The following is a 27,331-nucleotide window of genomic DNA, read 5'->3' as shown; positions in this document are numbered from 1 at the left end:
GAGGCTCCCAGAGGGAAGGAGTAAGCCTAGCAGCCCTGGACATGCTGGCCTAAACTGGGAGCTGAAACTGCTGGCAAGACTGGGCTGAAAGAGCTGAAAGTGCTGGCAGGACTGGGGCTGGTTAGGGCTGATTGTGGCTTACTGACATTCCCTGCAGTAGGAAGTAGGTAGGAATGAGGTGGGTATGACCAGTGTGTGGGTGGCTAGCCCTTGGATTAGGAGGGTGGGTAGAAGATTGGGGCTGCTTTAATGCCCTGCTTAGGCACAAGACTTTATAAGGTGGTGGGGAGCACAGAGCAATAACTCCAACAATATTTCCTTTCATTATTTATGGATGTCAGTCTGTACCGATAGAGCATCTTCTAACCATTATCATCAAGATTTGCAGTCTTTTATTTCGGAACCTGACAGCCATTCAGTTATGAAATTTATTTGTTGACTTGGGTCAATCGTGAGTTCATAGAATTGCATATACATACCCGTCTCCCTGAAAATAAGACCTAGTTTTATTTTCTTTTGGGGCTCAAAATGAGCCCCACTTCTTAGTTTTGGAGGATTTCTTAGCCGCTTACTTTAGGACCATCGCAGCAGGGCAAGCACACCCCGACACTTGTTGCACAGCCATCTGACGTCTTCTGTGGCCGCAAGTGGCCATGCAAGCTGCCGTTTGTGGCAGGATGTAGTGTGGCGTGTTCATTACCACAGTTCACAGCAGGGATGAATCCAGGGTCCACTGAAAATGGTGGCTACTTCCAGGACAAAATCATGAGGCCCAAGGATGCATGTCCTTCCCTCTGTCCCCACCATGAGGTTCAGAGATATTCAAAAGGTAAGAAGGAGGAGGGTGTGAGGTTGGGTGGGGTGGGAGTCAGGTGTAAGGGGACGCTGGGAGGGAGTGAAAGGCCCAGGGGACACAAGGGTTAGGATACAGAGTACAAGGATGTCTTGGAGGGAGAGGGGGCCTAGAGATGCCTATGGCACGCAAGCCTGGCCATGCACTAGATCTCCAAGAGTTTTCCCCAGCTCTGAGTAGACAGTGTTCAGCATAGCCTTGATGGTACAGTGGTCTAAGCACCCTGTTATTAACACAGCTGCCTGCAATTACTGCTGGTTCGAATCTCTCCAAGGCTCAAGGTTGACTCAGCCTTCCATCCTTTCTAAGGTAGGTGAAATGAGGACCCAGTTTGTGGGGGCAATAAGCTGACTTTGTGTAAAAATATACAAAAGTATGAAGGCTATTGCTTAACGCATTGTAAGCCGCCCTGAGTCTCCAGAGAAGGGCGGCATATAAATCAAATTAAAAAAAAAAAGCGATTCACATATTTGATTAATGGCTGCCTCAGGGAGAGCAGAGGGATTTGGGTAGTTAAGGAAAGCAATTTCGCTTAACAGCCGTTGCAACATGCACCCATAATTCAAGGTCCATAATAGTCATATCTTGAGGACTACTTTTATGCCGACTGCGGAATTCTGGGGCTCAGAATCTGGGTGGAAACCAAGGTAGAAGATTGAAACTACACATGTGGGAATTCCATAATCAAAATACAAAAGCTCCACCCAAAATTCCTTTTTGAGGAATTCAACTACTTCTGGAAAAGGAAATATCCAGAAGCTTCTGCTAATAACCAGAAACTAGTTAACCATTTCCCATTTTCCTTTTCTCTCCACCTACGAATTTAATCCTGAAAAATGTTTGAGCAAAATGAATCAGGCCAAAATTCAAACAATCAATTTCTCATCTAAACTTTCAATGGGAGATCACAAATGAAATTCCAGCATTCTCTAAACTCATCTACTATTCCTCATATAGATTACCTTGTGTGCAATAAGGGATGATTTATGCTTGAAGTAATGTCTAGAGACTAGTCATTTCAAAGATTTCTTCATGGTGTGAGTCCACTGGTGTCTCACAAGACTGGAATTATAACAAAAATGTTTCCTACAGATAGGACATACAAAAGCTTTATCTTCTGTGTGAGTCTTCTGGTGTATCACCAGCGTGTAATTGCGACTGAAACATCTCTCACAATCAGGACATTCATAGGGTTTCTCTCCTGTGTGACTCCTCTGGTGTCTCAGAAGATTGTAATTATCACAATAGCTTTTCCCACAGAGAGGGCATTCAAAAGGTTTCTCTTCTGTGTGAGTCCACTGGTGTAATAGCATCTGGATATTCTGACTGTAACGTTTCCCACAGATAGGGCATTCAAAGGGTTTCTCTCCTGTGTGAGTCCTCTGGTGTGTCACCAGATTGGAATTACTACTAAAGCTTTTCCCACAGATAGGACATTCAAAGGGTTTTTCTCCTGTGTGAGTTCTCTGGTGTGCTACCAGGTGGGAATTTTGACTGTAACGTTTCCCACAGTCAGGACATTCAAAGGGTTTCTCTCCTGTGTGAGTCCTCTGGTGTCTCAGAAGATTGTAAGTATCACAATAGCTTTTCCCACAGAGAGGGCATTCAAAAGGTTTCTCTTCTGTGTGAGTCCACTGGTGTAATAGCATCTGGATATTCTGACTGTAACGTTTCCCACAGATAGGACATTCAAAGGGTTTCTCTCCTGTGTGAGTCCTCTGGTGTGTCACCAGATTGGAATTATTACTAAAGCTTTTCCCACAGATAGGACATTCAAAGGGTTTCTCTCCTGTGTGAGTTCTCTGGTGTGCTACCAGGTGGGAATTTTGACTGTAACGTTTCCCACACATAGGGCATTCAAAGGGTTTCTCTCCTGTGTGAGTCCTTTGGTGTGTCACCAGATTGGAATTATTACTAAAGCTTTTCCCACAGATAGGACATTCAAAGGGTTTTTCTCCTGTGTGAGTTCTCTGGTGGGCTACCAGGTGGGAATTTTGACTGTAACGTTTCCCACAGTCAGGACATTCAAAGGGTTTCTCTCCTGTGTGAGTCCTCTGGTGTGTCACCAGATTGGAATTATTACTAAAGCTTTTCCCACAGATAGGACATTCAAAGGGTTTCTCTCCTGTGTGAGTCCTCTGGTGTATTACCAGGTGAGATTTCTGACTGTAACGTTTCCCACAGTCAAGACATTCAAAGGGTTTCTCTCCTGTGTGAGTCCTCTGGTGTGTCAGCAGATTGGAATTATTACTAAAGCTTTTCCCACAGTCAGGACATTCAAAGTGTTTCTCTTCTGTGTGCGTGATCCTGTGTCTCAGGAGGTTGGAATTTCTAATGAAACCTTTCCCACAATCTTGACACTCATAAGGTTTCTCCATGGAGTAAGGCAGGAATTATGACTGAAACTTCTCCCACAATCCGGCCATTGAACGGGTTTTTCTCCTTTATGATTCCTCTGGTCTATCACCAAGTTGGAATTATAACTGAAAGTTTCCCAACAATCAGAACATTCAAAGCATTTGTCTCCTATGTGAATCTTCTGGTTTAATCCTAGGCAGGAATTGTGACTTTCCCATAATCAGGACATTTGCAATCTGTGCTTTTCCCACAATAGGCAAATCTATGGAGCTTTTCTACAGCCAGTATTCTTGAGGAGGTAAACAAATATGGACAATGCCTTCTTTAGTGGTGCTATCATTCAAGCCGTTTTCTTCTTCACAGGGAGAAGCCTGTATTCCTGTCTGTTCTACGTGACTTTACTATTGACAGTTTCCTCCTCACTGACTTCCAGATATTTCCCTCTTTTTCTGAATGATAAATAATCTCTCTTCACTTTTCATGTAATGTATCCTTCAGTTCTGCATAATCTGCTTATTCTTTTTTGATTTTCTCTCTTTTGTCTAACAGCTGCTGGAGGAAGAGCATCATTGTATGATTTTCTGAAGGAAACGGAACATATTTTGATTTCTGGCTTGATTTTCTTCCCTTTTCAACTTTGCTTGTTATTTACAGTTGTCCAGAGTGCTCTTATTGCCATCCTCTTTGTCTGTAAGATTCAAAGAAAAGTGTAACTTTGTTTATAAAATGATTAGAGATGATGTGAGAAAAGAAAAAAGTATATATTACGATGAAAAAACAAACATGCCCCAATACTAGAATAATCACTTACATTATTGATGATTCATATGACACATGGAGTACTATTGAGATCCATGTTCAAATATCCATTCAATCAAATTCAGTTATTTAGTTGGGTTAATCATAAATTCTTAGCAATGCAAAGTATTATCATCAAATATATCTTGAAGTGTTGGGGATAGGTTATATCATTGCAGATATATGCATAGAGAGACATAAAGATACACCCACCTACACATGTTTACAGGGAGAAAATCTATGTCTTTCAAGCCTGACAAAATGTCCCAATTTGGTTACAGTCAAACCTTTGGAGCTAAATTTAGAGATGTGGGGGCTTTAGCTGATGAAATGATGCCGAAAGCCTCTGCAAGCTTTGAAGCACCACTTTTGCTCATGGAAGTCCTCAGCTGCAAATAAGAGCAGAAAATACTGTCTACAACCCCTCTGGTGAAATTCCAATTCAAGTAGTCTTCACTTAACCTACCACAATTGGAACTGAGCATCACTAATCATTAAGCATGATGTCACATGACAGTGCCAACTTACATCTGTTTCTCTGTAGTTGTTAAGCAAATTACTGTGGGTTGTTAAAGGCAATTTCATGAGACCGTAACTTGCAAATTCCTGCCAATATATCCACTGATTTTGCTGGTCAGAAGCTATCTGGGAAGGCCACAAATTGGGATCGTGAGTGTGGGATGCTGCAGCCATGATAAATGTGAAACTATTGGCAGAACCCGAATTGCTGTGATTTCTTTTCCTAAACCTTCAAAACTAGAGTCACTGCTGACGTGCGGTCACTGAACAAGTGCTAGGATTACCACAAATTCTGTGGACTAGGTGCACGTCTGCTTCTACTGTGCCATAGTAACTTGAAGTCTCAGGGAAGAAGTGGTAAGTGAGGACTACCTGTGCAACCAAATATGTCAAAAGATCCTCAATAGCTATTTCTTAGAAGTGCTGGATTAAGCACAATTGAACCTGGTTAATACATGGATGGTGGGACAGGAAATACCATACTTATTGGCAAGACATGGAAGTAAAAAAAACTTGTAAATTTTATTCATCTGTCATTTTCAATACACATGTAGATTACAAACTATATCAAGAGGGCAACCTCTGTGGGAATGCGGTGGTCATAGTACATGTATAGACCAGTTTAACTGGTTGGACACGTGTATGGAGCTTAGCACCGAAATAATCTGACTATGAAAAGCGGGTTCATATGGATACTCTCTGAAGGGCCCTATTCGTTCTCTCTTTGTTAATAACATAGGCTGTGCCTGCATAAGCAGAGACATCTCCTTGTAGAACGGGGCCTCTCTGTTGGCAGGTGATGGGATGCTGGGAACAAAGCCAAATATGATAACACAGCCAGAGTTAAGTTTTGTTTTGCACCTTAAGTATTGCTTTCCTAGAATTCACGTGATTTACTGTAATATGGTAGGATGTGAAAGTTATGTCCAGATATGGAGAAAATCCTTTGTATCACAGATGTAATATGAGAATGTATAGTTGTAATCATGCCTTCTGATACGCCCTATACCTTTGCATAATAAAAGAGGGTGACAGAGTCAGCTCTGGGCTCTCTCATCACGAGAAACACCTGTCCTTGTGCTTTCTCTAATCTGGACTACTCATGAGAAGCCCACCAGGATGAATGCAACAAACATCAAGTTCTAACGGGAGACTTTTACTGTCGTGATATAAACTGGGAGATAAACTCTACAGCAAGTAGGTGACTGAACAGATTCCTAACCAATTTAGGCGACAACTTCGTCATCCAAAAGGTAGAGGAGGGAACTAGAGAAAAAACTATACTCGACTTAATTCTTACTAATAGAGAAGTGATAGAAGGAGTTGAAGTTGTCGGAACCTTGGGTGAGTGACCACATCTTAATGGAATTCAGTATAATGCAAATACAAGTAATAGAATATAATCCAACAAGTGTCTTAAACTTCAGAAGAGCTAATTTTAACAAATTCGGAGCCTAAGCAAAATTTCTTGCATAAAAATCCTGAAGGAGAAAACAATGCAAGGAGCATGGGAAACAGCATGGTTGCAGAAAGATCTCTCTGATAAACTGAAAGACAAAAAGGATAAGTATAAAAAATTGAAAGAGAGACACTGTCGAGCCTAGCAACCTGCTCGACACCGCTAACGTGTGTTGAAAGCATCGAGGGACATGTACATACTTGATGGTGGTGGCACTGGGTGCAGGCAGCTGTATGCGGGGCGAGGGGAGGTGGTATCGGGTGCGACGGGCTTAGGATGTCTCCAGATGACGCTGCAACCAGCACCTTCAAGAACCAGCTGAGGACACTTACACGCTAACAAGGGTGTGGTGATAAACAGGGCCGCGGTTTAAAAGGGTTAATAAGAAGGGAGGGCTATATAAACGCCCATTTCTAGTACACTGTAGCGCCGATTTCATTCGTCTTTACGAGTCACAGCGTGTAGCTGTCCACGGACGCGAATAAACCAGCGTGCCAAAAAGAGCTGAAAGGGGTGCTGCTGTGTTTTGATTGCGTCTCGCATGGTCAACCTGAGAGGAAATCGGCGCTGCTCTTAATACTTGCTTCAGCGGGATGGCGGAGGGGGTGGACCCAACCGCCGCTGCAACACCGCCCCCAGAGGAAGAGGACTCGCCGGCATCAGGAGAAAGCCCAGCTGAGGATCCACCTTCGATTCGTCCGAAAGAGCGCTGCCGGTCGCAGCCAAGGAGAGGAGGGGAAGAATGCTGTCACAGCAAAGAGTAGGCCCCCCTCCCCGACGGAGTTGGGGGAGTGGTGGCAGAGTCCTGCCTTGACAGCCCCGACAGGAGCCCCGAAGGGCCAAGCATTGCTCCCTTACAGCGAACGTTTCCACCGCTGGAGAGAGCGTCGTTGGGTGGATGATGACGACGGCGAGTGGAGTTATTCAACAGGTTTGGGCCACTCAACTATAGAAGTCCTTCAAGAGCGTTTTGGGGAAGCTAGCTTCCGGGATGCGCAGTCCTGGCAACCATGGATGGCGGGGGCGGAGCCCAGCCCAGGCTGGCCAGCGTCTTCTGCAGGGACAGAGACTAGGTTTCGATTGGCTAGCCCCAAGCTACGGTTGGGTCCCTCTCAAAGCGATACCCAACCCCCGGCTACCCATTCTGCTACAACACAGTCATTTGGGCCATTGGGAGGCATGGCTACAGGGACAGTGTCTGGATTAATGCGGGGCCCTTCAGGCCCGGGTACGGCTCCGACTGCTGGACCGATGGCTTATCCAGCTGTGCCGGTTGGGCAGGCTGGGGTGTGGGGCCCCCAACCGGTCTGGGGACCGCCCCCCTTGCAGACCATGTTCGATGGCAACCCAGACCGTGTGGCCCTTTTCCTGAGCCAGATACTTAGCTACCTTGACCTATATGGGCGTCTGTATCCAACCCAGTGGTCCATGGTAGTCGCCATAACAACAACCTTAACAGGGGAAGCTGCTGACTGGGTAGCGGACCTTCACAATGATCACGCTCGAGAGCTCACTGATGTTGGTTTGTTCCTGGAAGGACTCAGGGTACAGTTTGAGGATGATACAGAAACCCAGGTGGCTGAGGGGGAGCTCGTAGCCCTGAAACAACGGGGACATCCAGCAAAGGAATATGTAAAGGAGTTCTGTCGGCTCGCAGGGAGGGTGAGGGGTTGGCCCGAACGCATGCTTGTTCATCAATTCCATCTTGGCTTGGATCGTGAACTAAGACAGGCCTGCGTATATTGGGGCATGCCACCCCGCCTGTCCGAGTAGTGTAAAGCAGCTATTGACCTAGATGTGGGATTGAGAGTTTCTGGTGAAGGGTGCTGTGAGCGCGATCCCCCTCCGACGCCAGCCAGACTGACCGGGTCCCGTCAGAGCAGTAGGGAGAGGGGAGCTCGATCCCCGTGTGGCTGACTCCACACGCCGAACATTACGCTGTTTCCGATGCAACCAGCCCGGCCATAGGGCTCTGGAGTGCCCGTGGCCACCGGTTCAACCACCTGGGCCAAACGTTCCGACAACCAGTGGGAAGCTCCGTGGGCGACCAACTCCAGAGAAAACCAGGGCCCTGTCACAGCAAGGACAGAGTCCCACTGGAACCAACACAGGGGGACCGGGTCCTGCTATACTCCCTGGTGTAGTCCCCGTGGTAGTGGCTGATAGCGATGAGGAAGAGGATACCAGCGACCCGATGGTAAGTGAGCCCATTCGTCCCTTCCTCATACCCATCACACTAATCCCGTTAAAGGGGGCGGGACGGGTACAACACGAGGCCCTTATCGATTCTGGATGTACACGATGCTTGATGAGACGTACTGTAGCCACCCGTTTGGGTATCCGGTTACGATCACTAAAACCCCCGATAACGTTCGAGCAAATGGATGGATCCACGTTAGGGGGGGCCCCGGTAACCCAGGTCACGGAGTTGGTAAGGATGGAAATAGGGGCCCATTGGGAGTATATACGGTTTGTGGTGGTGGATACGATGATCGAGCCCGTGATTCTGGGTCTGGCCTGGCTAGACAAATGGAAACCCATGATCTGGTGGGAGGGGGAATTCAGGAAACTCCATTTGCCGCTAGGTCCAGATCCAGATATCCAGAAGATCCCAAAAGAGCAAGGGGTGGCTTTGGGGATAGATAGCAATACATGTCCTGTTGGTGTACCTGCCGTTTATGGGGACTTAGCAGTGGATAAATCTGTTATCGCGTATATAAAACCCAGGCGGATAAAAAACGTGCACCATTCCAACCTTTTAAGGTGGGGGACGTGGTATATCTCTCCACCAAGTACATCAAACTACGACTGCCTAGTAGGAAACTGGGACCAAAATATTTAGGCCCGTTCCCAGTGGTGAGGACAATAAATCTTGTGACTGTGGTTTTAAAGTTACCTCCGTTACTGGGGAAGATTCACCCCATGTTTCATAGTAGACTTCTCAAACCCACCAGCCATACCCAAACATTTGAACGTCCTGGTCCGATTACAGAGGGTCATTACGAGGTTGATGACATCCTAGACTCTAGATGGAAACGGGGGGTTCTCCATTACCTGGTTAAATGGAAGGGCTATCCAATAGAGGAGGCTTCCTGGATACCGCAGAGCAAATGAAAGCGAGTCGTATAATTCGACGATTTCATAAACTATATCCTCACAAACCACAACAATCTGATAATATGTGTAATTTGTCCCTTACAGAAGGACACTTGGTGAACGGGGAGCTGCCTGTCGAGCCTAGCAACCTGTTCGACACCGCTAACGCGTGTTGAAAGCATCGAGGGACATATACATACTTGGTGGTGGTGGCACTGGGTGCAGGCAGCCATATGCGGGGCGAGGGGAGGTGGTATCGGGTGCGACGGGCTTAGGACGTCTCCAGATGATGCTGCAACCAGCACCTTTGAGAACCAGCTTAGGACACTTACGCGCTAACAAGGGTGTGGTGATAAACAGGGCCATGGTTTAAAAGGGTTAATAAGAAGGGAGGGCTATATAAACGCCCATTTTTAGTACACTGTAGCGCCGATTTCATTCGTCTTTACGAGTCACAGCGTGTAGCCGTCCACGGACGCAAATAAACCAGCGTGCCAAAAAGAGCTGAAAGGGGTGCTGCTGTGTTTTGATTGCGTCTCGCACGGTCAACCTGAGAGGCACATAACTAAGGCAGAATACCAGCATATAGCCCGAATCTGCAAAGATGAAATGAAGCTCATGCTGAGAATGAACTAACACTTGCAACAAATGTCAAAAATAATTTAAAAGCATGTATAAACCAAGAAAAAAGTCAAGGAAACAATCAGTCCATTAATGGGAGACGATGGCAAGGAAGTGACGGGCAGTAGAGACACAGCAGAGCTACTTAATTCATTATCTGCATCTATCTTCAGGCAAAAAGAAAAAATAGCCAAACCTACCAAAAACAGAACTGTAAAAGGCAGACTAGGAATACAAATTAAAACAGGCAAGAAAATGATAGGAAAACGCCTGTCCATTCTGGACAAGTTCTAACCACCAGGACTACATTGATTACATCCCAAAGTTCTGAAGGAGCCAGCAGAGGTGATCTAAGAACCATTGAACCATAGATTTCAAAGATCTTCACGCACCAAGGAACTACCGGTGGACTGGAAAAGAGCTGATGTAGTTAGGAGGGGAAAAGGTGCATCTTATACTCCGAAAAATATGGTAGTTCCCATCTTCAAAAAAGGATCATAAAACTACAGGCCAATTAGCCTGACATCACTACCTGGGAAGATCCTGGAAAAGATAATGAAACAAGAGATCTGCAAACACCTAGAAGCAAGCAAATACTGTATATAATCAGAAGTCAACATGGGTTTGTCAAAAAGAGATCATTCCAAACAAATGTTATTTCATTCTTACACAAAGTGACTAAATTAGTGGACCAATGCAATACGTAGTATAATTAGATTTCAGTAATGCAGTTGACAAAGTAGACTATAACCTACCTAGGAAATGTAAAGAAAGGAATGATGAGAGTAGAAAGGAAACGGAATTTGAAAATTTGACATATCGAATAATAAAAGATGAAATTGGGCCAAAGGGATTAGTTAGTAAAATTTATAAAATTATTAACTCTGATAATAATTCACAAAGGGTAATGAAAGAGAATTGGGTAAAAGAACTGGGTATTGAAATTTCTGATCAAAATTGGAATATGAACTGGGTTAGTAGAATAATGAGGACATTATCAATAAGGATTAAAGAACATAACTATAAAGTTATTTGGAAGTGGTATTTGACCCCAATAAGACTTTTTCAAACGGATAATAAAGTTGATAAAATGTGTTGGAGATGTAAAGTGGAACTCGGGACATATGCTCATATGTGGTGTAAATGTAATGGGGTTGAACTTTTTTGGTCTAGGATAGAAAATGAAATATTTGAAATAATTAAGAAGAGGGTCAAATTGAAATTGGAAACCATATTATTATTAATATTGAATGAAACAACATTAACAAGTGGAGATATCCAGTTGTTCACCAAGTGAATTGGTGAGGATTTTGGTTATAATGGGGAGGATTATAATTGCTAGATATTGGAAATTAAATGTTGACTTAAAATTAGAAGAATGGTATAATGAAACATGGAAATTTGCATTAAATGATAAATTGACTTGTGATATTAAAATTAGAAGTGTTATATACAAATAAAATGTTTTTTGGAACACTTGGCAACCATTTGTGGACTTTGCACTTGGGAGATTGGATGAATCGGCACCAGTACCTTATCAAAGAGATTTCTGGAAGAATTGAAGACTTCAATTTCCTAAAACTTCCTTTCCGTTTGTATAGCACGTTGGGGGGAAAAAATTTTCTTTCCTTACTATTGATTTTTGTATTGTTTTTTTTTTCTTTCTGTTATTCTTTAACAATAAAAATATAATTTAAAAAATTTTTTAAAAATAGATTTCAGTAATGCAGTTGACAAAGTAGACCATAACCTACTTCTTGGTAAATTAGAAAAATGTGGGATAGGTACATCCATCCACACAGATGGATTCGTAACTGGCTGACAAACCACCCTCAAAGTGTATTCCTTAATGGGACTATATCTATATGGAGGGAAGGAAGCAGTGGTTACCCCAAGGTTCTGTTTTAGTACTCTTTAATATCTTTGTAAATGCCTTAGATGAGGGAATCGAACAGGAACGCATCAAATTTGCAAATGACACCAAGGTAGCAGGAATAGCCAATACCTCAGAAGATAGGCTCAAGATAGAGAATCTCGATAGATTTGAACACTGGGCCCTACCTAACAAAATGAAGTTCGAGGGAGGAAAAATATAAGGTTTTATACTTATGCAGGAAAAACCAAATGTACTGTTACAGAACAGGTAGAACCTGACTCAAGCAGGAACAGAACAGAACAGAACAGAGTAGAATTTTTTATTGGCCAAGTGTGATTGGACACACAAGGAATTTGTCTAGGTGCATATGCTCTCAGTGTATATAAAAGAAAAGATACGTTCATCAAGAATCAGAGGGACCTTTAAGTCATACTGGGCAATCATTTAGATATGAGCCAGCAATGTATTGCAGCAGCAAAAAAAAAGCTAATTCAATACTAGGCTGCATTAACAGAGAGAGAGAAACATGGTCATGTGAAGTACTAGTGCCACTTTATAAAGAGTAAGACCACACTTAGGAAATTGCATACAGGTTTGGTCACCGTATGACAGGACAGACATTTGTCTGAAATGATATTAGGTCTCCTGCTTGATCAGGAGGTTGGAATAGAAGACCTGCAAGGTCCCTTCCAGCCCTGTTACAAACCCTCCAGTGATGGGAGCAGCCACAACCTCTGGAGGGAAGCCATTCCCAAAGAACCAACCTCCACTTGAAAGAGGCTTTTTCAAGCTTCCCACCAGCAGAAATTGCAGCCCCCAGTTTCCCAGCCTGCAGCACCAGTGGGCTTCCATTTGGGGAGGGAAGGAACCTGCAGCAGCCGCAGCTGAGAGGCTTCAGCCCAGTTGCTTCTCCGCTTCCAGCCCAAGTTGCTCCCGGACTCTCCTCCCACCTGCTGCCCTCCACTCACCTGCCAGCTGCTGCTTCCACCATGGAAACAGCAGGAAAGCCGCTCTGCACACCAACTTCCTCCCATCAGTCATCCGGAAGAGGAAGTTCGGCTGTCCCAAAGGTGCTTTTTCAAAAGGAAACTCGACTGCCTTCTACTCTTCCCTCGCCTTCCAACCTTTCTAGCAATAAAGTACTCTATGGTTTTAACTCCTTTAAGCTCAACCACGGATGATACCCGCTTTCTAGGCACAGGTGTTGCCTGTTTGACCACCATCTCCTACCAGGAGACAGAAAAACATGCTTCTCCAGCCTCTGTCTAAGGCCTTTGCAACATGTTTCCACTGATTAAATGCTATCAAGTCGTTTTTGTCTTCTGAGCCTAGTGAAATGTGATGCTGCTTATCTTACAAAGATTAGCTATGTGTTCAGTGGTAAAAGTTCATGAAGGTTTTATAGAATTACACAATCAGCTTTCTTAGGGGTGGCTCTCAGTGGAGATCAAAACCTCTCTAATACCCCAAAATCTGATTTCCTGTGGCTCCCAGGATTTTGGACACTGCAGGGGAGACAGCTTCACTCCTGCTGGCCAGGGCTGCGTCCAAGAGCATCAACCACCAAGCGTCATTCCTGAAGGAGGAAATTTTATCTCCTAAATGCCGTGTATAAATTCTGTAAATTTGCTTGCACTGAAGTCTCCATTAGGTTACAGAAAAAATATGCAGCAGGGCCTAGAAAATGGAGCCTAAGAAAGAGGGCCTGATTGCCTATATATGGTAGAAGAAATGTTTCCCCCCCAAAAAAATTGTTTAAAAAAAGGACAAAAATAGAATAGCCCATCAAACCACATGGCTAAGTGATCACCAGGCTAATCTTTTTAGAAAGGTAGGGCCAACTTTTTTTTTTTTTAAAGCATTTAAAGTATTTTTTCGGCTGAACAGGTTGTAGAAAAAATGCTTTTAAAAGTAAAAAAAAAAGCCTCTGATATCGCGCAGCTCAGGTGGGCATGGGGTTGTGCACGGATTTTTGCTACCGGTTGTTCGAACCACCCGCCACCATCGCTACCGGATCAGGCGATCCGTTCCGAACCCGGAGCATTTCACCCCTGGTTTGGTGCCTTCAAGTCAGTCAAGTGGTTTCCCCCTTTCTTTCTTAGGCCTAGACCTGATAGGACTGCCCAAAGCTGCACAGATGGCTTCACACTTTAGGCGGACTGCAACTGAGTATTTCCCAGTCTCTAACCTGTAGCTTTCACCACTACACCAACCTGGATCATCTTCTTCCCCACAAATCTACCCATTGAGCTCTTCCTGCTGCTTCAACAGCAAATTGAAAGCTACAACTTTCAAAATTCAGTTTACTCTGTAACCGGCTCGTCCTTACTCTCCAGATAACAGATCTTTTTCATCTTTCGATCTGAGTTAGTTTCATACTTTTCTTCTGAGAAAACGGAGGGTTCCTCTGATTGGGTAGTGGCTTCTGCCTGGCCCTGTGACTAGCTCCTCTGGTGTTTGTTTCGGGCTGCCTTTTAATTTGCTCAATTTTGTTAGATATATAGTGTTAGTAAGTTTGGGAGGGGTGCCTAATTTATCTTTTTATTGTAGAGGGTTGTTGTATTTTTTTTTATTTTTTTTTGATATTCTGCTATTCCCCTCATGCTAGTTTTAATGTGTCTTAGAGAAACGCAACGTTCAGTTTCATCCTTCTGCATCCTGAATGTCTTCCAGATTTGGAGGCCAGAATTTCTTAGCCAGCATATCCTTTGCACAAACTATCTGTGAGTCATAAGCAGAGTTTCTGAGTGGTCCCAGTAAGCTGCTGAAGCTTCTAAAAAAATTACATGGTAAAAAAATATGCACAGAGGTTGTAGCTTAAGAAGTAAAAGCATTGTGGTTTTGAGTGCAGGGTTCTTAGGTTCATAAACTCCTCTTGCTATGATTTTGTAGTCTTGGAGGTGCCGGCTTGTTACCCCGGTGGTAGCAGCGCCAAGATGCTGACAAATTTGTTGCAACTGCCTTGGTGTTGGAGCTTTGAAAAAGAAATTATATGATGGAAAATATTGCTTTTCTAAAAAAAAAATGCATTAAATAGCTTTTAAGAATGAAAAAACAGATATTGTCTGCATTGCTGTGAAAGAGGTTTTTTTGGTTGGATATTCTGTTATTATCGGGACACAGTGGCTCAGTGGCTAACATGGTGAGCTTGTTGATCGAAAGGTCGGCAGTTCAGCAGTTCAAATCCCTAGTACCGTGTAATGGGGTGAGCTCCCGTTACTTGTCCCAGCTTCTGTCAACCTAGCAGTTTGAAAGCACGTATAAAATGCAAATAGAAAAAATAGGGACCACCTTTGGTGGGAAGATAACAGCGTTCCATGCACCTTTGGCGTTTAGCCATGTAGGCCACATGACCACAGAGACGTCTTCGGACAGCTCTTGATCTTCGGCTTTGAAACTGAGATGAGCACCTCCCCCTAGAGTTGGCACATATGTGCGAGGGGAACTTTTACCTTATTCTGCTCTTTAGCTCGTATTAGTTTTAATGTGTATTCTTTGTCTATTGAAATTCAATTAATATTTATTTATAATCTGCACTTAATCCTTAATCATGACATAAAACTATTATTATTTTTATATTCGGAATCATACCCATTGCCCCCCTCTTTCTTGCCTTCTGGGGCTTTGGTTCTATGCATCAGACATCTCCAAGAGGAAAAAAGAAGTCACATTCTTTGCAATGAACTCTTGCGGTAGCCAGCAAAGCCATAAGCTCTTCCAAGTTCTTCTGTTCCCTGTCTTACTGTCCAACTGTATTCCCCCAAATAATCAGAAATCCATGGCTGATAAATATAATTAGTTCCCACTGGGGTAGATTTTTTTTAAATATAATTTTTAAATAAGTTTTTTTTAAAAATATCTGTAAGTGCTTAGTGAACAGTCTGGGTCAATGTACTTTATACACAATACTAATAACAATACTGTTTAGGTATACATAATAATACCTTTCAACTTCTAACATTTATGTATACATAGTAATTATAATGTATTCTATTATGTATGAATACTATTTTCCCAATTTCTATTTTCTACCTGTTTTCTAACCCTTAATGAAGCAATTGCCATCTTAAGTATTCTATATCTATCCATCATCTCTTGCCCTTTTTAGTATTTCAACTCTTACTGACTTTTTGACAAATCTCCCATGCTCCTCCCTTGGGATCTTGTATCTCCTTACATCAGTCATATTTAATCTATTTCATCTGCCTCAACATCTACCTCTTGCTGTTGAATCCATCATCCATCAGTAATTCTTTCATCACTTCTGGGAGAACCCACTGAGGTAGATTCTGAACAGGGGTTCAGAATGCATGATTATGCATTACAGTCCAAGATTCAGAGGCTTTGGCCATTTTAAGGGTTTTTAGGTCTTAACCATAATGAGACATAATGACAGCTATGCAAAAAAAACGACATCAAAAATGAGTGAAGGGAAACATTAAATATGTTAATGTTTTAAAATTTAGAAACTTTCAAACATGTTTAAATTTGAAGCTACCTGGAGCTGGAGGCTCAGGCCAAAGGAGGTTCTTGGTTCCTCCTCACCCCTGACCTGGCCCTGGTTGTGGGCATCCGTTTGCAGAGGGATCATTTGCAAAATGATAGAAAATATATATATATATTACCAGTCCTCTGAATTGTGTTAGTAAAATGAACAAACCTGCAATTCGTTGGTGTCTTCTAAATTTAGCAATCAGGATGATTCATTTGCAGAGCTAAAATTCCAGTTCTCTGCTCCAATTATTGTTCCTCTCTTTACTTGTCGAGATTATTTGGAAATTTTTAAGAAGCCCTGAGAGAGGAATGAAAGAAATGGAAACAACTCCCGTGTGTTGGGAAGACAGCTTTACCCCCACATTCACAGCAATGCTGACAATACCCATTTCTTTCATTCTCAAAAGCTATTTAAAGAGCAGCACAATGCTTTTTTTAGAAATGAAACATTTTTCATCGTAGAGTTTCTTTTTCAGAGCTTAAACACTAAGGCTGTTGCAACAAATTTGTCAGCATCTTGGCACTGCTACCACCGGGGTAACAAGCAGGTATCGCCAAGAAGAAAAGATCACAGCAGGATGTTGGAAGAAATATCCATCTGGTTCAGTTCTAAGCGGGGAGAGAGGCTCTGGAAATAAAATGGAGGCTAGCTGCTTAGGAAAGAAGGTACGTTTATTGATGAGCAGAACCACAGCATGCAGTTCTGGGACAGCTGACAAAGTAGCTTGATGAGTGCAAGGATTTTTATACAGTTTACAGTATTTTGTAATTTTGAGCTTTGCTTTGTTTGCTTTTATTATTTGATTAGTTTTACTTGTTTTGCAAAGGCACATGATGGGTCTTAATTGTGACTTCCTTGTAGTGGTGAAATCCTACCGGTTCAGACTGGTTCGGGTGAACCGGTAGTGATAAAATCTACTGGTTCAGCAAACCGGTAGTAAAAAAAAAAGCTACCAGTTGGTCTGAACTGGTATATCAGACGATCAGCTGTGCCGCGTGATATATATTCACTAGAAAGCAGGAAATCTTGCTTTCTAGCGAATTTGTACTGAGTGACGCAGCTGTTACCCCCCTCCATGTTGTACTTACCGTCAAATGGTTTGTTTCTCTGTGCAAATGATGCATTTGATGTGCGTGTGCATTTTGCGTCTGTGGGCACACATCATGCATCTTGCAGGCACCGTGCATGTGCAAGCAGGCAAAGCGCTAGTGACCCATGGAGGATTTCATCCCTGTAATTGATTTTACCCTATTATCTATTGCCTCCAGTGTTCCTTCCTTCATGGACCAGTATTGTTTCCACTTTTTCCAATGCATAGGTTAAGGTCATGTCCTGTCCTTAATCCCATCACCTGGAGGTGAAGGTATTTTGTTTGTGAATAGGCTGGCCCAGGATTTCTTAATGAGCATCTGCTGTAAGCTATTAAGAAAGACTGGGGGCTGCTTTCTGCCTCTAAGAACATGTTTCTCCATTTCTTCTTTGGAGAAATATAATATTCTAACACAGTCAGGGAAACCCGGAGACCTGGGTTATCCAGAGGTCTAGGCCGATCTAAAAGACGCCTTTAGTGAAAACAAGTGCTGCGCCTGTCCTGTTTCAAGAGAAAAAGGATGGTGGGTTGAGATTATGTGTGGATTTCCGAGGAATTAGCAGTGTGCATAAAACAGCTGTATCCACTGCCGTTAATGAAGGACATGTTGGCCCGGTTGGCCGAGGGAAGCGTGTTTACTAAACTGGATCTCCGGGAGGCATATTACGGAGGACCCTTCTAAGGTGAGACAGGTGATAGACTGGCAGGTGCCTAAGACCCGAAAGCAGTTACAAAGCTTTCTGGGGTTCTCCAACTTCTAACACCAACTTATCCCAATGATGCCCCTGATGTGACTGTGGCTGCAGTTCTTCTACAAAGGAATGAGGAGGGAGCACTGCAGCCATGTGCATACACGTCATGAAAGTTAACAGAGACTGAGCATAATTGGCCAATCTGGGGAAAGGGGACCTTTGCTGTTAAGTGGGTGTTGGTGATCTGGCGACACCTCCTGGAAGGTGGTGGAGCAGGGGTGAAATGCTCCCGGTTCGGACTGGATCACCTGATCCAGTAGCAATGGCGGCAGGTGGTTCAGAGAACAGGTAGCAAAAATTCCTGGCCCCCCATGCCCAGCTGAGTTGCGTGATCATCAGAGGCTGGGTTTTTTTACTTTTAAAAGCATTTTTTCTACAACCACTTCGGCTGAAAAAAATGCTTTTAAAAGTTAAAAAAAAAGCCTCCGATTATCGCACGGCTCAGCTGGGATCACCAGAGGCTTTTCAAAGCATTTTTTTCTGCAACCCCTTCAGCCAAAGAGGGTGTAGGAAAAAAATGCCTATAAAAGCCTCTGGCGATCCCAGCTGACTTGCTTGATCGTCAGAAGCTTTTAAAAGTATTTTTTGTGCAACCTCTTAAGGTTGTAGAAAAAATGCTTTTAAAAGTTAAAAAAAAAAGTTGGCCATGACCACCGTCACATTACCCCCCCACCCCCACCAAGCCACACCCACTGAACCGGTAATAACAAATTTTAAATTTCACCCCTGTGGTGGAGTACCATTTGAAGTGTGGACGGACCACAAGAACTTGGGGGCTTTGCAACAACCCAGGAGGCTGTCGCCAAAACAAGTGAGGTGGGCTCTTTATTTCAGACAATTCAATTTCACTTTGAAATACATACCCACAGGGAGAAATTTCCTGGCTGATGCTCTGTCCCGGAAGCCACCATATGAGAGCACCAGGGAGGAGGTAGTGCAAGCCATCATACCATCATACCGAAACCATCGAACCACTGATTGTCGCCCAGTCGGCATCTATAACCCAGCAGGTTCCAGTGGGGCTGTTCCGCAGGCCATCCAAACCGCATTACCAAGAGACCAGTGGTATAATGAAAATCGCTCTGTCCTTACACTTAGGGATGGCTTTGTTTGGAAGGCGTCAAAGCTGTATGTTCCCCCGGATGTGCGGTTAAGGGTACTCCAGAGCTGTCATGACGATTGACCTGCTGGACACTTTGGGTATTTAAAGACATTGCACCTCATCAATCGCCAGTTCTGGTGGTCCTCTATGAAAAAAATGTAGCGGAATATGTACGGAGCTGTATGGTGTGCGCTACCATGAAAACCCCACAAGGGAAAACATTAGGCTTATTGTAAACAATAGCAGACCCCACACATCCCTGGGAACAGATAGCCATGGACTTTATCGTGGAGCTACCAGAGAGTCAAGGAAATACAGTCATCTGGACTGTGATAGACATGCGTTCCATCCTGCTACCAATGGGGCAACCGAAAGAGCCAATGCCATGGTGGAACGTTACCTGAGATGCTATATCAAACATCAGCAAATGGACTGGGCAGACCTACTGCCATATGCTGAAGTAGCATATAATAATGCTGTACATAGCAGTACAGGGTTTACTCCATTCCATTTCAGTGTCGGGAAGAGAGTTCATGCCGATACCAGAGTGCCCTAGTATAGATCCAGCCAATATAGGAGTCAAAGAATGGTCAGACCGAATGAGGAACGTATGGGGAAGCGTCAAGAAAGCCCTAAACCACACGGCTACAGGTTACAAAAAGCCGGGGGCCAAAAAGAGCCCCACCCATGTTCAGGGTGGGTCAACCAGTGTACCTTTCTACCAAGTTTCCGAAACTACCCATATCCCTGAAAGAAACTAGGCCCTAAGTTTATAGGGTCCTTCCCGATAATACGAGTCATTAATCCGGTAAGCGTGCAACTCCGTCTTCCCCGATTACTAGGGAAAACCCATCCGGTATTCCATTGTAGCCTACTCTGACCAGTCCATATAACTCCCCTGAGGGGCCTCAGGATTGCCCCTTCACCTCCTACCATGGTAGGAAGGGAACAACACTATGAGGTAGAGGACATACTAGATACCTGCTGGCACAGAAAGAAACTCCAGTATTTGATAATGTGGAAAGGGTATCTGCTGTCAGAGGCATCCTGGGTCCCGATGGAGGACGTCAAGGCCCCGAGACTGACCACTAGATTCCACAGGAAGAATCCAGACAAACCCAGGGCCCCTGACTTGTGCTACCACTTACTGTAATCTTTATATTCCAGGCGTGGTCCTCATGGTAGGGGTCCACATGTCATCCCCGGCGCAGCCAGCGCTGCCACAGCCCACCGAGCTAACCTGGATCCTAGTCTCCAGGAGGCCGCCAGCCACTGCTACAGCCTACTCTCATTCCTCAAGGGAAGGATGATGTCATAAGGCAGCCAGCAGCCTTCTCCGTGGTTGAATTGCAAGCATCTCCGAGCGATGGGAGGCTCCCAGAGGGAAGGAGTAAGCCTAGCAGCCCTGGACATGCTGGCCTAAACTGGGAGTTGAAACTGCTGGCAAGACTGAGGCTGAAAGAGCTGAAAGTGCTGGCAGAACTGGGGCTGATTAGGGCTGATTGTGTCTTACTGACATTCCCTGCAGTAGGAAGTAGGTAGGAATGAGGTGGGTATGACCAGTGTGTGGGCGGCTAGCCCTTGGATTAGGAGGGTGGGTAGAAGATTGGGGCTCCTTTAATGCCCTGCTTAGGCACAAGACTTTATAAGGTGGTGGGGAGCACAGAGCAATAACTCCAACAATATTTCCTTTCATTATTTATGGATGTCAGTCTGTATCAATAAAGCATCTTCTAACCATCATCATCAAGATTTGCAGTCTTTTATTTCGGAACCTGACAGCCATTCAGTTATGAAATTTATTTGTTGACTTGGGTCAATCGTGAGTTCATAGAATTGCATATACATACCCGTCTCCCTGAAAATAAGACCTAGTTTTATTTTCTTTTGGGGCTCAAAATGAGCACCACTTCTTAGTTTTGGAGGATTTCTTAGCCGATTACTTTAGGACCATCGCAGCTAGGGCAAGCACACCCCGACACTTGTTGCACAGCCATCTGACGTCTTCTGCGGCCGCGAGTGGCAATATACTACATAGCTTGTCGTGCAACCCATGCAAACTGCCGTTTGGGGCAGGATGTAGTGTGGCATGTTGCACCATTACCACAGTTCACAGCAGGGATGAATCCAGGGTCCACTGAAAATGGTGGCTACTTCCAGGACAAAATCATGAGGCCCAAGGATGCATGTCCTTCCCTCTGTCCCCACCATGAGGTTCAGAGATATTCAAAAGGTAAGAAGGAGGAGGGTGTGAGGTTGGGTGGGGTGGGAGTCAGGTGTAAGGGGACGCTGGGAGGGAGTGAAGGGCCCAGGGGACACAAGGGTTAGGATACAGAGTACAAGGATGTCTTGGAGGGAGAGGGGGCCTAGAGATGCCTATGGCACGCAAGCCTGGCCATGCACTAGATCTCCAAGAGTTTTCCCCAGCTCTGAGTAGACAGTGTTCAGCATAGCGACTCACATATTTGATTAATGGCTGCCTCAGGGAGAGCAGAGGGATTTGGGTAGTTAAGGAAAGCAATTTCGCTTAACAGCCATTGCAACATGCACCCATAATTCAAGGTCCATAATAGTCATATCTTGAGGACTACTTTTATGCCGACTGCGGAATTCTGGGGCTCAGAATCTGGGTGGAAACCAAGGTAGAAGATTGAAACTACACATGTGGGAATTCCAGAATCAAAATACAAAAGCTCCACCCAAAAATCCTTTTTGAGGAATTCAACTACTTCTGGAAAAGGAAATATCCAGAAGCTTCTGCTAATAACCAGAAACTAGTTAACCATTTTCCATTTTCCTTTTCTCTCCACTTACGAATTTAATCCTGAAAAATGTTTGAGCAAAATGAATCAGGCCAAAATTCAAACAATCAATTTCTCATCTAAACTTTCAATGGGAGATCACAAATGAAATTCCAGCATTCTCTAAACTCATCTACTATTTCTCATATAGATTACCTTGTGTGCAATAAGGGATGATTTATGCTTGAAGTAATGTCTAGAGACTAGTCATTTCAAAGATTTCTTCATGGTGTGAGTCCTCTGGTGTCTCACAAGACTGGAATTATAACAAAAACGTTTCCTACAGATAGGACATACAAAGGCTTTATCTTCTGTGTGAGTCTTCTGGTGTATCACCAACGTGTAATTGCGACTGAAACATCTCCCACAATCAGGACATTCATAGGGTTTCTCTCCTGTGTGACTCCTCTGGTGTCTCAGAAGATTGTAATTATCACAATAGCTTTTCCCACAGAGAGGGCATTCAAAAGGTTTCTCTTCTGTGTGAGTCCACTGGTGTAATAGCATCTGGATATTCTGACTGTAACGTTTCCCACAGATAGGACATTCAAAGGGTTTCTCTCCTGTGTGAGTCCTCTGGTGTGTCACCAGATTGGAATTATTACTAAAGCTTTTCCCACAGATAGGACATTCAAAGGGTTTCTCTCCTGTGTGAGTTCTCTGGTGTGCTACCAGGTGGGAATTTTGACTGTAACGTTTCCCACAGTCAGGACATTCAAAGGGTTTCTCTCCTGTGTGAGTCCTCTGGTGTCTCAGAAGTTTGTAATTATCACAATAGCTTTTCCCACAGAGAGGGCATTCAAAAGGTTTCTCTTCTGTGTGAGTCCACTGGTGTAATAGCATTTGGATATTCTGACTGTAACGTTTCCCACAGATAGGACATTCAAAGGGTTTCTCTCCTGTGTGAGTCCTCTGGTGTGTCACCAGATTGGAATTATTACTAAAGCTTTTCCCACAGATAGGACATTCAAAGGGTTTCTCTCCTGTGTGAGTTCTCTGGTGTGCTACCAGGTGGGAATTTTGACTGTAACGTTTCCCACAGTCAGGACATTCAAAGGGTTTCTCTCCTGTGTGAGTCCTCTGGTGTGTCACCAGATTGGAATTATTACTAAAGCTTTTCCCACAGATAGGACATTCAAAGGGTTTCTCTCCTGTGTGAGTCCTCTGGTGTGTCAGCAGATTGGAATTATTACTAAAGCTTTTCCCACAGTCAGGATATTCAAAGTGTTTCTCTTCTGTGTGAGTCCTCTGGTGTATTACCAGGTGAGATTTCTGACTGTAACGTTTCCCACAGTCAAGACATTCAAAGGGTTTCTCTCCTGTGTGAGTCCTCTGGTGTGTCAGCAGATTGGAATTATTACTAAAGCTTTTCCCACAGTCAGGACATTCAAAGTGTTTCTCTTCTGTGTGAGTCCTCTGGTGTATTACCAGGTGAGATTTCTGACTGTAACGTTTCCCACAGTCAAGACATTCAAAGGGTTTCTCTCCTGTGTGAGTCCTCTGGTGTGTCACCAGATTGGAATTATTACTAAAGCTTTTCCCACAGTCAGGACATTCAAAGTGTTTCTCTTCTGTGTGCATGATCCTGTGTCTCAGGAGGTTGGAATTTCTAATGAAACCTTTCCCACAATCTTGACACTCATAAGGTTTCTCCATGGAGTAAGGCAGGAATTATGACTGAAACTTCTCCCACAATCCGGCCATTGAACGGGTTTTTCTCCTTTATGATTCCTCTGGTCTATCACCAAGTTGGAATTATAACTGAAAGTTTCCCAACAATCAGAACATTCAAAGCATTTCTCTCCTATGTGAATCTTCTGGTTTAATCCTAGGCAGGAATTGTGACTTTCCCATAATCAGGACATTTGCAATCTGTGCTTTTCCCACAATAGGCAAATCTATGGAGCTTTTCTACAGCCAGTATTCTTGAGGAGGTAAACAAATATGGACAATGCCTTCTTTAGTGGTGCTATCATTCAAGCCGTTTTCTTCTTCACAGGGAGAAGCCTGTATTCCTGTCTGTTCTACGTGACTTTACTATTGACAGTTTCCTCCTCACGGACTTCCAGATATTTCCCTCTTTTTCTGAATGATAAATAATCTCTCTTCACTTTTCATGTAATGTATCCTTCAGTTCTGCATAATCTGCTTATTCTTTTTTGATTTTCTCTCTTTTGTCTAACAGCTGCTGGAGGAAGAGCATCATTGTATGATTTTCTGAAGGAAACGGAACATATTTTGATTTCTGGCTTGATTTTCTTCCCTTTTCAACTTTGCTTGTTATTTACAGTTGTCTAGAGTGATTTTATTGCCATCCTCTTTGTCTGTAAGAATCAAAGAAAAGTGTAACTTTGTTTATAAAATGGTTAGAGATGATGTGAGAAAAGAAAAAAAGTATATATTACGATGAAAAAACAAACATGCCCCAATACTAGAATAATCACTTACATTATTGATGATTCATATGACACATGGAGTACTATTGAGATCCATGTTCAAATATCCATTCAATCAGATTCAGTTATTTAGTTGGGTTAATCATAAATTCTTAGCAATGCAAAGTATTATCATCAAATATATCTTGAAGTGTTGGGGATAGGTTATATCATTGCAGATATATGCATAGAGAGAAATAAAGATACACCCACCTACACATGTATACAGGGAGAAAATCTATGTCTTTCAAGCCTGACAAAATGTCCCAATTTAGTTACAGTCATACCTTTGGAGCTAAATTTAGAGATGTGGGGGCTTTAGCTGATGAAATGATGCCGAAAGCCTCTGCAAGCTTTGAAGCACCACTTTTGCTCATGGAAGTCCTCAGCTGCAAATAAGAGCAGAAAATACTGTCTACAACCCCTCTGGTGAAATTCCAATTCAAGTAGTCTTCACTTAACCTACCACAATTGGAACTGAGCATCACTAATCATTAAGCATGATGTCACATGACAGTGCCAACTTACATCTGTTTCTCTGTAGTTGTTAAGCAAATTACTGTGGGTTGTTAAAGGCAATTTCATATGATCGTGACTTGCAAATTCCTGCCAGTATATCCACTGATTTTGCTGGTCAGAAGCTATCTGGGAAGGCTACAAATTGGGATCGTGAGTGTGGGATGCTGCAGCCATCATGAATGTGAAACTATTGACAGAACCCGAATTGCTGTGATTTCTTTTCCTGCACCTTCAAAATCACAGTCACTGCTGACGTGCGGTCACTGAACAACTGCTAGGATTACCACAAATTTTGTGGACTAGGTGCACGTCTGCTTCTACTGTGCCATAGTAACTTGAAGTCTCAGTCCATTAATGGGAGACAATGGCAAGGAAGTGACGGGCAGTAGAGACACAGCAGAGCTACTTAATTCATTATCTGCATCTATCTTCAGACAAAAAGAAAAAATAGCCAAACCTACCAAAAACAGAACTGTAAAAGGCAGACTAGGAATACAAATTAAAACAGGCAAGAAAATGATAGGAAAACATCTGTCCATTCTGGACAAGTTCTAACCACCAGGAGTACATTGATTACATCCCAAAGTTCTGAAGGAGCCAGCAGACGTGATCTAAGAACCATTGAACCATAGATTTCAAAGATCTTCACACACCAAGGAACTACCGGTGGACTGGAAAAGAGCTGATGTAGTTAGGGGGGGAAAAGGTGCATCTTATACTCCGAAAAATATGGTAGTTCCCATCTTCAAAAAAGGATCATAAAACTACAGGCCAATTAGCCTGACATCACTACCTGGGAAGATCCTGGAAAAGATAATGAAACAAGAGATCTGCAAACACCTAGAAGCAAGCAAATACTGTATATAACCAGAAGTCAATATGGGTTTGTCAAAAAGAGATCATTCCAAACAAATGTTATTTCATTCTTACACAAAGTGACTAAATTAGTGGACCAATGCAATACGTAGTATAATTGGATTTCAGTAATGCAGTTGACAAAGTAGACTATAACTTACTTCTTGGTAAATTAGAAAAATGTGGGATAGGTACATCCATCCACACAGATGGATTCTTAACTGGCTGACAAACCACCCTCAAAGTGTATTCCTTAATGGGACTATATCTATATGGAGGGAAGTAAGCAGTGGGTATCCCAAGGTCCTGTTTTAGTACTCTTTAATATCTTCATAAATGCCTTAGATGAGGGAATCGAACGGGAATGCATCAAATTTGCAAATGACACCAAGTTGGCAGGAATAGCCAATACCTCAGAAGATAGGCTCAAGATAGAGAATCTCGATAGATTTGAACACTGGGCCCTACCTAACAAAATGAAATTCGATGGATGAAAAAAAATAAGGTTTTACACTTATGCAGGAAAAACCAAACGTACTGCTACAGAACAGGTAGAACCTGACTCAAGCAGGAACAGAACAGAACAGAACAGAATAGAGTAGAATTTTTTATTGGCCAAGTGTGATTGGACACACAAGGAATTTGTCTAGGTGCATATGCTCTCAGTGTATATAAAAGAAAAGATACGTTCATCAAGAATCAGAGGGACCTTTAAGTCATACTGGGCAATCATTTAGATATGAGCCAGCAATGTATTGCAGCAGCAAAAAAAAGCTAATTCAATACTAGGCTGCATTAACAGAGAGAGAAACATGGTCATGTGAAGTACTAGTGCCACTTTATAAAGAGTAAGACCACACTTAGAAAATTGCATACAGGTTTGGTACCGTATCATAAAAAAGATGTTGAAACTCTGGAAAGAATGCAGAAAAGAGCAACAAAGATGATTAGGGGGCTGGAGCGCAAGCATAGGAAGAAAAGTTGCAGGAATTGGGAATGTCTAGTCTAGTGAAAGGAAGGACTAGGGGAGACATGATAGTCTTCCAATACTTGAGGACTTGCCACAAAGAAGAAGGGGCCAACCTATTCTCCAAAGCCCCTGAAGGCAGGACTAGAAACTGGATGGAAACTAAGCAAGGAGAAAAGCAACTTCGAACTAAGGAGAAACTTCTGACGCTGAGAACAGTTAACCAGGGGAAGGATTTGCCTTCAGACGTTGTAGGGGATCCATCACTGGAGGCTTTTAAACAGAGACAGGACAGCCATTTGTCTGAAATGATACTGGGTCTCCTGCTTGATCAGGAGGTTGGAATAGAAGACCTGCAAGGTCCCTTCCAGCCCTGTTACAAACCCTCCAGGGACGGAGCAGCCACAACCTCTGGAGGGAAACCAGCCCCAAAGGCTCAACCTGCATTGGAAGGAGGCTTTTTCAAGCTTCCCACCAGCAGAAATTGCAGCCCCCAGTTTCCCAGCCTGCAGCACCAGTGGGCTTCCATTTGGGGAGGGAAGGAACCTGCAGCAGCCGCAGCTGAGAGGCTTCAGCCCAGTTGCTTCTCCGCTTCCAGCCCAAGTTGCTCCCGGACTCTCCTCCCACCTGCAGCCCTCCACTCACCTGCCAGCTGCTGCTTCCACCATGGAAACAGCACAAAAGCCGCTCTGCACACACCACCTTCCTCCCATCAGTCATCCGGAAGAGGAAGTT

At 43.6% G+C, this 27,331-nt stretch overlaps 1 protein-coding gene across 1 annotated transcript; it reads right to left on the bottom strand.

Annotated features, from left to right (window-relative positions):
• Positions 1-375: 375 nt before the first annotated feature.
• LOC132710034 (uncharacterized) lies at positions 376-27,331 on the bottom strand. The gene is made up of 3 exons (XM_060685373.2): positions 27,242-27,331; positions 22,049-24,144; positions 376-3,234 (listed from the first exon to the last, which is right to left on the bottom strand). Exons 2-3 carry the CDS (start codon positions 23,474-23,476, stop codon positions 1,867-1,869), a joined length of 2,796 nt encoding a protein of 931 aa, XP_060541356.2. The 5' UTR covers positions 23,477-24,144; positions 27,242-27,331; the 3' UTR covers positions 376-1,866.

This window comes from Pantherophis guttatus, chromosome 2 (genome assembly GCF_059756535.1).
Source record: "Pantherophis guttatus breed Tessera chromosome 2, ASM5975653v1, whole genome shotgun sequence".
Lineage (NCBI taxonomy): Eukaryota > Metazoa > Chordata > Lepidosauria > Squamata > Colubridae > Pantherophis > Pantherophis guttatus.
The sequence above is the reverse complement of the archived record's forward strand: the minus strand, read 5'-3'. Positions and strand labels throughout refer to the sequence as shown.

What these genes read in the sequence shown, in the direction of transcription:
- LOC132710034 (XM_060685373.2), bottom strand. Translation starts at nt 23,476, where the DNA reads ATGGAGAAACCTTATGAGTGTCAAGATTGTGGGAAAGGTTTCATTAGA. An exon ending in GACACCAGAGGACTCACACC is followed by an intron (nt 3,235 to 22,048) that starts ATGAAGAAATCT and finishes TTCCTGCCTTAC; the next exon opens with TCCATGGAGAAACCTTATGA.